Below are 10,887 nucleotides of genomic sequence, written 5' to 3'. Positions count from 1 at the left end.
CCAGTCAGCATCAACTAGTAGGACACTGATGTGCAAAAAGTAACATTGGGGTAATTTACTGTTTACTCAGCAGTGTTAAGTGCATTGGATGGATGGGCACACTGACATTCCCAGACTGAAGGTGCTGCCAAGCCACACTCCTCTCTGGCTCCATCCTACATTTTGGTACCACCGGTCAATTGCTATCAAGCCAAAGAGAACATAAAAATGGTCTTTAGTCTTCCTCTGACCACACCAATGGAATATGCACCGTCACTCACACACGTTCTAAGATTGAACAGGAATAACCACTAGCTGGGTGATTGTGTTTTAACACTAAGATTTGGAATAAAAATTTCCATTAGGTCTAGGTAAACACTTTACTATGCACCGAATCATTAATAAGGTATTTTTGCTTTGAGGTAGGCTATAATTGGAAAGTGGAAATCATATTTCTTAAACCTTGGCTCTTCAGTTAATTTCCTCCCTGAAATCTTAATTCATGAGCTTGCCCTGAAGTGTCCTAAGGGGTTCTAAAATAAAAGTGACTAGTCTTCTCTTTAAGGCGGAAAATAATGAGACTGACAAGCCCAAAACCAATATCAATGTTAGGTAAAATGTATACTATTTAATTCAAGTTATATATTTCCTTAAATAGAGAAAAGCTAGAGTCCAAAACTTCTCATCTGAGATCAGTCAAATATAATAATAGATACATTACAGATCATGATTTAAGTGTAACAAAAATAAAATTGGGAAAATAAACTGGACTGGTATTGACAGAACTTGCTCTGTGCTGCAGATGAGTTGTTAAACGAAAAACGTTCTCCTTCCTCGCCTTGTGTATGAATGTCTATTCCCCAAACATTGTGCAATTAAAAACACTGCTTCCCTGCTCGATCCACTGTTCTTCCCACTCCATGATGTTTGTCTTGGCTCCTTAAAATGTGTGCATATTTCATCTTTGTGCTCAAGCCATCCTCTTGGTTTGTGTAACCTTGACAACAAGCCAAGCCAGTTGTCCATCCCTCACTCTTTGCCAGTGTTCCGTTTATGTCTTGCAGGAATTTTAGGTGTCAAAGGAATGCTAAATAATGGAATGGATGCATCTTCTTCAGTCCATGCGTGTACATTTCAATGTTTTATGAGATATGTACACACCAACCATAAAGCATACAGTGAAAGAGTTTCAGTGTGTGTGTGTGCATATGTGTGTGGGGGGGGGGGGGGGGGGGGGGGGGGGGGGGGGGTGTAAGAGGAAACAATGGACAGGTGGAAATTATCTTGTCGGTTATGCATGGGGATGAGTCGTGCCAAGGAAGTCACTGGAAGAAAAATAAAATCAAACAGAAATACGTTTAGCACAACTCAGTACAAAGGCGGCCAAGAATGTAGACACCTACTGTACAACTAATTGCCTACATTTAATAATTTCTGCTCAGTTGGCCTAAGGTCAAGACACAAATTGTCAACAGTGAGACACTCCTAGCTACTGTGTATATGTGCGCAGCTGGTCTAGCTGCTGTACCTGAGTATGTGTGGCAGCTCAGGACTCCTGTAGATGAACTTGTGCTTGTAGGCCAGAGAGACAGGAAAGGGGATGAACTGAAGTTTGTGTCCACTCAGGCTCTTGGACTGGGAAGCAATGTTGTACAGCTGGGAGGAGGGGAAGGAGATAAACACAATGGAGTTATGGGAGGATTGTGTTCAGTCCAGTTTAAAAGAACAGCAAATATAGACCTGGCCCTGCTCTGAACTATGACTTCTGTGCTATAGAGCGTTACACAGAGGTCTGCAGTGGTGATGAACATTTGAGAGGTTCATATTTATTTTTTAGAAGCCAATGAAATAGATGACCAATTAATTAAAAACAGAATAGTAATAAAAAAAATATGAATTCTATTTCTGTGTGTTCCTTCACTGCTATAATACAGTAGCTCGACTCAAATCTCAGAATAGTTTGGGATTTTGGCAATGGTCCTTTATCAACTTCCCCAGAGACAGACAAACTTGTGGATACCCGGAAGTTGCCCACCAACATTAGCGCAATGACTGGAAGTCTATGGGAACAGCTAGCACGCAGTCATTGTGCTAAAGTTAGTTAGCATTGGCTCGCAAAACTATTTCCAACTTCATTCATACTGGACGCAGCGACATAAAAATGCTATCCAAGAGTACATCTTACTCTGGGGAAGTACATAGTCTACAAGAAAATCCCGACCTATCCCTTTAAATAAAACTAGTCATTATTCAAGTTTAATTGCTCCGAGGTTTCCACTTAACTACGTTGAAATTAATACCGGCATTGGCATATACAGAATTTTTTTAAATCCAAAATTTGGGGCATTTTAAAGATATCATGAAAAAAAAACTATACATTTTAGCTCATTCACGTGATAGGAATTTGAACAGTAACGAGCAAGTTGTTTTCAAGACGACAGCTGATTATTAATGACCTGTATTAAATCTATGACATTAACTTTGCTTTTTTTGGTAGATCAAATAGCTTCATGTGTCCTTTGAAAAAGGAGGACCAGATGAAGTCTGTACGAGGTCACGATGATGTGGCTGACTTTTATGAAGCCCAAACTAAAAAGGATACCTTCTTCCCTAGATTAAAGGGCACGACTGAGTCATCCTCGGCATGAAGGATAAGCAATGGACAGGATATGTGGTCCACACTACAAAAGAGAAGAAACAAGCTCAAATTACAGTCAAGTCTGAAGATCTTGGTGTGTCTGAATATGCATGGTTGGTCGTATGTTAATGGCCCTATGGTCCTTATACTATACTAGTGCTTGGCAACTCCACGAGAAAGTACTGCACAAAGGAAGTCTTGACATAGATGAATGTCCTCTGTAGGCCACCTATAATACAAGTCTGACCTTCCCCGAGTTAGTCCCCTCAGCACATTCCAGAGGACATGGAGAAAAGGCATGGACAGAGCCTGGGTCAGCCAGGTTCAGACTATGCCTCTGCTCTTTAACATGCAAACACGCAGTCTGTTAATCTGTTGATATAACATTTGATACAAGGGTTTGAGCTCTTGATGAATGGTTGTGTGTCAGAGAGATCTTATTGACGCAACAAGCAGTTTGTATGAAGACACCAGTTTGAAAACATCTGAGCAGGAAGAAGTGACGTGACACACTGCTTTAAATCTAACGTTAAACTAAATGGTCTGGAAAGAATCAAGTTCAACCTACTTTTCGTCACTGGCAAATCGAATGTCGTTTGCTGATATGGTATCTAAAAAGAACCATTCAAAGCCTGGAAGGTACCGGTAGACCTAGAAGAAGCAATGACACAGACGGTAGCTAATAAAATAAAAAAACGTTACATCAAATACAATTAAATAAGACTCAACATGTAGTCAAGGGATTAAGAGGAAATTCTTGCCATAGAGAAGGGGTGGCTCTTGGCCTCCTCTCGGATGTTGGTGAACGGAGATTCCAAGACTAAGGAATTTGGGGGCGTCCCTAGAAAATAGAAAGTCATTCAAATCAAACCAACCTTCATGAAACATAACCATACAGGGTCACAAAGTATCTAGTTGTGACTGCTTTAATCAAGGAAGTGAATGTCTGAAGGAAGTGAATTCAAGGCAACTTATTGCCTTGAATTCTAAGATGTAGCAATAAGTTGCCTTGAATAAAGCAGTCACAACTAGATACTTTGTGACCCTGTAACCCAGTCAGATGGGTGTGAAAAATTCAAGCGGTGGACACTTGAGCTACCACTGGAAGAGGAGCCTTGTATCTGGTGTGTTAAGGTCAACAGACAATCAGTTAGTTCCTCCGGTAGTACACAATACCAAGTCTGAGTTAATGTTTCTCACTTGCTATGATCTGACTAGTGATCGACTATACTTGAAAATGGGATGAAGCCTCATAATACTGTATGAGCATTCAACCTGTACAGGCCATTGGGTGAGGCATGCTTGTAAAAGTCCACGGTGGACCCAAGCATGTGCCCCTCAAACTTAACGTTACATAAATGTTGTCAAACTTTTCAGAATCTATCCCTAAACTCCAAATCAGGCTCTCTAAGTATCCAACACAAGAGGGTAAGTTGACCCACTTCATTTAAACAAAAAAATTGCACAGGTATATGGGTCGTTCCACCAATTAGGGACCTTTTGAATAGTGTAACTTGGTGAATTTTTATTTGACCTTATTTTAACAGGCATAAAGACCACATGTTCAACTAAATACCCCCCCCCCTAAAAATAGATATTTGTGCACAATTTCTACTTAAAGTGCAAAAGGCACTCATTTCATGGAACAACCCATATAACGCCTTAATTCTAAGAAGGCCACTTTATTTATACTCTAAAAATGTCTGACTTGTTTATCTAAAACATTTTGTTGCGTGATACACGCAGCACCTGCATTCACTAAAGGCTACATAAATCAAGTATATACAGTGCATTCGAAAAGTATTCAGACCTCTTGACTTAACACATTTTGTTACATTATAGCCTTATTCTAAAATTGATTAAATGGTGTTTTTTACTCATCAATCTACACAATACCCCATAATGACAAAGCAAAAACTGGTTTGGAAATTTTTGCAAATGTATCAAATAAAAATAACTGAAATATTATATTTACATAAGTATTCAGACCCTTTACTCAGTACTTTATTTTATATTGATTTTATTTAACTGGGCAAGTCAGTTAAGACCTTATTCTTATTTACAATGATGGCCTACCAAAATGCAAAAAGGCCTCCTGCAGGGACGGGGCTGGGATTAAAAATACCAAATAAAATATAGGATAAAAACACGCATGACAAGAGACAACACAACACTACATAAAGCGAGACCTAAGACAACATAGCATGGCAGCAACACATGAAGCACCTTTGGCAGCAATTACAGCCTTGAGTCTTCTTGGGTATGACGCTACAAGCTTGGCACACCGGTATTTGGGGAGTTTCTCCCATTCTTCTCTGTAGATCCTCTCAAGCTCTGTCAGGTTGGATGGGGAGCGTCACTGCACAATTTTCAGGCCTCTCCAGAAATGTTCGATCGGGTTCAAGTCCGAACTCTGGCTGGGCCACTCAAAGACATTCAGAGACTTGTCCCGAAGCCACTCCTGCATTGTCTTGGCTGCCTGTTTAGGGTCGTTGTCCTGTTGGAAGGCACACCTTCCCACCTTCAGTCTGAGGTCCTGAGCACTCTGGAGCAGGTTTCCATCTAGAAACTCTGTACTTTTCTCTGTTCACCTTTCCCTCAATGCTGACTAGTCTCCCAGTCCCTGCTGCTGAAAAACATCCCCACAGTATGACGCTGCCACCACCAACACCATGCTTCACCATTGGGATGGTGCCAGGTTTACTCCAGATGTGACACTTGGCATTCAGGCTAAAGAGTTCAAACTTGGTTTCATTAGACCAGAGAATCTTGTTTCTTATGGTCAGAGTCCTTTAGGTGCCTTTTGGCAAACTCCAAGCGGGCTGCCATGAGCTTTTTACTGAAGAGTGGCTTCTAGCCACTCTACCATAAAGGCCTGATTGGTGGAGTGCTGCAGAGATGGTTGTCCTTCTGGAAGGGTCTCCCATCTCCACAGAGGAACTCTGGAGTTGTCAGAGTGAACATCACCTTCCTGACCAAGGCCCTTCTCCCCTGATTGCTCAGTTTGGCCGGGCAGCCAGCTCTAGGAAGTCTTGGTGGTTTCAAACTTCTTCCATTTAAGAATGATGGAGGCTAATGTGTTCTTGGGGACCGTCAATGCTGCAGACATTTTTGGTACCCTTCCCCAGATCTGTGCTCGACACAATCCTTTCTCAGAGCTCTACTGACAATTCCATCCACCTCATGGCTTTCTTTTTGCTCTGACATGCACTGTCAACTGTGGAACCTTATATAGACAGGTGTGTGCCTTTCCAAATCAGGTCCAACCAATTGAATTTACCACAGGTGGACTCCAATCAAGTTTTAGAAACATCAATGGAACATCATTGGAAACAGGATGCACCAGCTCAATTTTGAGTCTCATGGCAAAGGGTCTGAATACTTATGTTTTTGTTATTGAATACATTTGCAAAGACTTCTAAAAACCTGTTTTCACTTTGTCATTATGGGGTATTGTGTGTAGATGAGGTAAAAAAAGTATTTAATCCATTGTAGAATACGGCTGTAACGTAACAAAATGTAGAAAAAAGGAAGGTGTCTGAATACTTCCCGAATGAACTGTATTTAGCCTGGGAAGTAGGAAGTCACAGCCTTAATGAGCAGATGCTTACCTCTGTCACACAGATGTCGGACTAGGTTAGTGGCCACCCTGGAAAATTTGAAAAATAAATATTTAAAAGTTACCACTCTGTAAATTGACTGATTTACCAGTACAAACAAATTCACCCAAAGAATATGTTCATCAAATTGTTGGTTCATAATCATACAAGAGTTTATAATTTTACACAAAATCTATTTCTGAAATGTTGAGCTGAATGTGATGGAGAGAGATGTCTGTGTGTTCCTACCCTGTCCCCAGTGAGTGGCCCCAGACGTTGAGGGGTTTGCTCCCCACCCTCTCCTTCACCCACTGGTAGAGGAACAGGGCATCTGACGTCATGCCTCTCTCAGAGGGGCTCCCATCTGAATCGCCCCAACCTGGATCAACCAGAGAAGCATGAACGAAGAGATGAATGGTGATCTAAGATCAGATTATCTTTTTAAAAGGGATATTGTGATTGTTAATAAACTTAGAAACAGCTCGAAGTAGAACCCCACTTACCTCTGTAATCAAATGTGACTACGTGGTAGCCTAATAAACTAAGGACCTGGGGAGGGGAAGCCGAAACCCATCAAATCTCAACTCCAGATCAGACAAAGCAGGTCAATTCACAAAAAATGTATTGAATTCTGTTTATTGGTCAGTAGTCAATATAGCTAGATACAGTATGGGTGGGATACAGGCAAAGCAAGTTAGTGTGTTTGCAATGAAATCCTCTCACCTTGTAGAGCTGAACTCTATGGTCCCCTCCTCTGAAACAGACAGGATGGACAAGTTTGTACACCAGGTGAAAGGTAAAGCAACATATCTCAGCCATTCTGAAGAGCGCATTGTGTTAATATGTATGTACAAGTTCCAAGGTTGTGAGTCAGCTTCAACAAACACATTTAAAGGCAGGTTGTTATGTGAGTTAAGGGTATACGCTAGGGGGTACTAGACCAGAGTAGCACTGAGAGAGTACAATTTAAAGTGCTTTTTAAATCAAAATGTATGATCACCTTGTCCCTGCGTTGCCGTGAAGGTACAGCATGACTGGATAGGGGGATTTAAAGGTACTGTCATACCACTCTCTGTCCTTCCCCTGCGCCTCTTTCCACATCTGGTCTGGAACTGTGTGCCTGGGTGGAACAGGAGCAGTGATATAGACAAGGAGAAAGCCGTAAGCAATGTATACAATATACACCTACTATAGACTAAGAGGTGTGGGGTGGGACAAACTGGTTTGATATAGGCTAGTATCTCATCTGTACTTGAGTCTAACCGGGGACAAAGTTCTTACAGTACAGTCTATCAGATTGGAGTTGGCTACATGTTTTACATAACTGGACACACAACCCCCATGTTCTAAGAGAATAGCCCTGAACAGAGACTTGTCTATTTACATATCATCACCTCAGCCTTTAGTCTTTATCTACCACAACCCACACTGCTAAACTCCTCTGGGCTCAACATGCCTTTCCCACAGTCAACGTTCCCCTGTTAGTCTGCTCAAGTTCCTACCCCCCACGGCCAGTAAACATCCACAGGGACTGCGGTGGTCTTCCCCCCTGTGGTCCAGTCTCTACTGTATCATTCTCAGACACACACACAAAAACCACACTGCACCTTTTCCCCAGGAGGCAGTGTGCTGTGCGTTATTGTTTTCCCAGCCGAGGAGTTCATTACACCCTTGAGAAAGCGAGACAGCTAGAGGGCTGTGTGTGTGAGAGAGAGACAGACAGCGAAAGGGCTGTGTGAGTGAGTTCGCAAGAGAGCGCGCAAGGGAGAGAGAACCCCAGACAGAGCTGCATTTCCTGACAAAATATCAAAAATAAAACAATTAGAGAGTGCCATTTCCCCATAAGACAGTGTCTGACAGACCAATCCGCACATGTCCTCTATGCCTTGTATGGTTAATTTTACCTTTTATTATTGTTGTTACTGATTGTCCCGTTGACAATCTTGATTATTATTTTAATAATGTTAATATCGTCAATAACGTAATCTCCAAACGTACGCTTTGGCAATATGTATATTATATCGTTATGCCCAATAAAGCAAATTGAAGAAAGAGCGCGAGAGACAGAGAGCATATATAAATGGCGCCGGAGGGCATGGCTGCCGTTTTACAGGCTCCTAACCAACTGTGCTATTTTGTTTGTTTTTCACATTGTTTTTAACTTATTTTGCTACTGTCTCTTATGACCGAAAAGTGCACCTGGACATCAGAACAGCGATTACTCACCTCGAACTGGATGAAGAGTCCAGCGCAAAGGATATACTGCTTCCTGGAGACCAGGCCCAAATCCCCATCATTCACATGAAGAAAAGACGGAGATACAGGGAGTGAAGGCCGGGATACATTGTAACGATTCGTAGGCGAGTGAGTAAATCGCCACTACCATCGGTTCTATTGGCCAATGCGCAATCACTGGAAAACAAACTGGATGATCTACGGTCAAGACTATCCTACCAACTGGACATGAAAAACTGTAATATCTTATGTTTCACCGAGTCGTGGCTGAATAATGACATGGATAATATAGAGCTGGCTGGGTTTTCCGTGCATTGGCAGGACAGAGCAGCTACGTTTGGTAGGGCGGGGTTGTGTGTCTATTTGTCAACAGCCTGTGCCCCTGAACAACCCACAACCCCTTAACCCACTGTTCCTAGGCCATCATTGAAAATAAGAATTTGTTCTTAACTGACTTGCCTAGTTAAATAAAGGTAAAATAAAAAAATAAAAATGGTCGCCTGAGGTAGAGTATCTCATGATAAGCTGTACACCACATTGTCTACCAAGAGAGTTCGCATCTATATTATTCGTAGCCATTTATTTTCCACCACAAACTGATGCTGGCACTAAGACCACACTCAACGAGCTGTATGAGGCCATGAGCAAACAAGAAAATGCTCATCCAGAAGTGGTGCTCCTAGTGGCCACGGACTTTAATGCAGGCAAACTTAAATCCGTTTGACTTAATTTCTACCAGCATGTTACATGTGCAACCAGAGGAGAAAAAAATAATATATATATATATAATAATAAAAAAAAATTAAAAAAAAAACTCTAGACCACCTTTACTCCACACAGAGATGCGTACAAAGCTCTCCCTCATCCTCCATTGAGCAAATCTGACCTGATTCCTGCTTACAAGCAAAAACAAAAGCAGGAAGTACCAGTGACTCGCTCAATATGGAAGTGGTCAGATGATGCAGATTCTACGCTAAAGGACTGTTTTGCTAGCACAGACTGGAATATGTTCCGTGATTCATCCAATGGCATTGAGGGGTATACAAGCTCAGTCACCGGCTTCATCAATAAGTGCATCGAAAACGTCGTCCGTACAGTGACCGTACGTACATATCCCAACCAGAAGCCATGGATTAAAGGCAACATCCGCACCAACCTAAAGGCTACTGTCAAGGAGCGGGACATTAATCCTGACACTTTAAGAAATCCTGCTATACCCTCAGACAAACCATCAAACAGGCAATGCATCAATACAAGACTAAGATTGAATCCTACTACACCGCCTCTGACGCTCGTCAGATGTGGCATGGCTTGCAAACTATTACGGACTAAAAAGGGAAACCCAGCCACTGCCCAGTGACACGAGCGTACCAGACGAGCCAAATGCCTTTTATGCTCACTTCGAGGCAAGCAACACTGAAGCATGCATGAGAGCACCAGCTGTTCCGGATAACTGTGTGATCACGCTTTCCGTAGCAAGACATTTAAACAGGTCAACATTTACAAGGTTGCGGGGCCAGAGGGATTACCAGGGCATGTACTCAGAGCATGCACAGACCAACTGGCAAGTGTCTTCACTGACATTTTCAAGCAGACCACCATAGTCCCTGTGCCCAAGAATGCGAAGGTGATCTGCCTAAATGACTACCGCCCTGTAGAAATCACGTCGGTAACCATTAAGTCCTTTGAAAGGCTGGTCATGCCTCACATCAACAGCATCCTACAGGACACCCTAGACCCACTCCAATTCACATACCGCCCCAACATATCCACAGATGATGCAGTCTCTATTGCACTCCATACTACCCTTACCCACCTGGACATAAGGAACACCTATGTGAGAATGCTGTTCATTGACTACAGCTCAGCGTTCAACACCATAGTGCCCACAAATCTCACTAAGGTAAGGACCCTGGGACAAAACACCTCCCTCTGCAACTCGATCCTGGACTTCCTGACGGGCCACCCCCAGGTGGTAAAGTTAGGCAACAACACATCTGCCACGCTGATCAACATGGGGTACCCTCAGGCATGCGTGCTGAGTCCCCTCCTGTATTCCTTGTTCACCCACAACTGCGTGACCAACCACGACTCCAACACCATCATTAAGTTTGCTGATGACAACAGTGGTAGGCCTGAAAACCGACAACGATGAGAGCCTATAGGGAGGAGGTCAGAGACCTGGCAGTGTGGTGCAAGGACAACAACCTCTCCCTCGATGTGAGCAAGACAAAGGAAATGATTGTGGACTACAGGAACAGGCCTCCATTAACATCGACGGGGCTGTAGCTGAGCGGGTCGAGAGCTTCAAGTTCCTTGGTGTCCACATCAACAAACTAACATGGTCCAAGCACACCAAGACAGTCATGAAGAGGGCACGAAAACACCTTTTCCCCCCTCAGAAGACTGAAAAGATTTGGCATTGGTCCCCAGATC

At 42.7% G+C, this 10,887-nt stretch overlaps 1 protein-coding gene across 3 annotated transcripts in view; it reads right to left on the bottom strand.

Moving 5' to 3' along the window:
- Positions 1–1,195: 1,195 nt before the first annotated feature.
- abhd12 (abhydrolase domain containing 12, lysophospholipase) overlaps positions 1,196–10,887 on the bottom strand; it is a 29,100-nt gene continuing 19,408 nt past the window's right edge. For all 3 annotated transcript variants that reach the window (XM_029752999.1, XM_029752998.1, XM_029753000.1), the window contains 10 exons: positions 7,217–7,336; positions 6,940–6,970; positions 6,720–6,765; positions 6,466–6,595; positions 6,229–6,266; positions 3,379–3,458; positions 3,186–3,268; positions 2,582–2,660; positions 1,508–1,635; positions 1,196–1,304 (listed from right to left, as the gene is read on the bottom strand). In XM_029752999.1, the coding sequence (XP_029608859.1) occupies positions 1,271–1,304; positions 1,508–1,635; positions 2,582–2,660; positions 3,186–3,268; positions 3,379–3,458; positions 6,229–6,266; positions 6,466–6,595; positions 6,720–6,765; positions 6,940–6,970; positions 7,217–7,336 (769 nt within the window). In that variant the 3' untranslated portion in view covers positions 1,196–1,270. The remainder of the gene's footprint in view (positions 1,305–1,507; positions 1,636–2,581; positions 2,661–3,185; positions 3,269–3,378; positions 3,459–6,228; positions 6,267–6,465; positions 6,596–6,719; positions 6,766–6,939; positions 6,971–7,216; positions 7,337–10,887) is intronic.

The sequence above is a fragment of the Salmo trutta genome, chromosome 5 (genome assembly GCF_901001165.1).
Source record: "Salmo trutta chromosome 5, fSalTru1.1, whole genome shotgun sequence".
Lineage (NCBI taxonomy): Eukaryota > Metazoa > Chordata > Actinopteri > Salmoniformes > Salmonidae > Salmo > Salmo trutta.
This window is presented reverse-complemented; position numbering and strand designations above follow the sequence as displayed.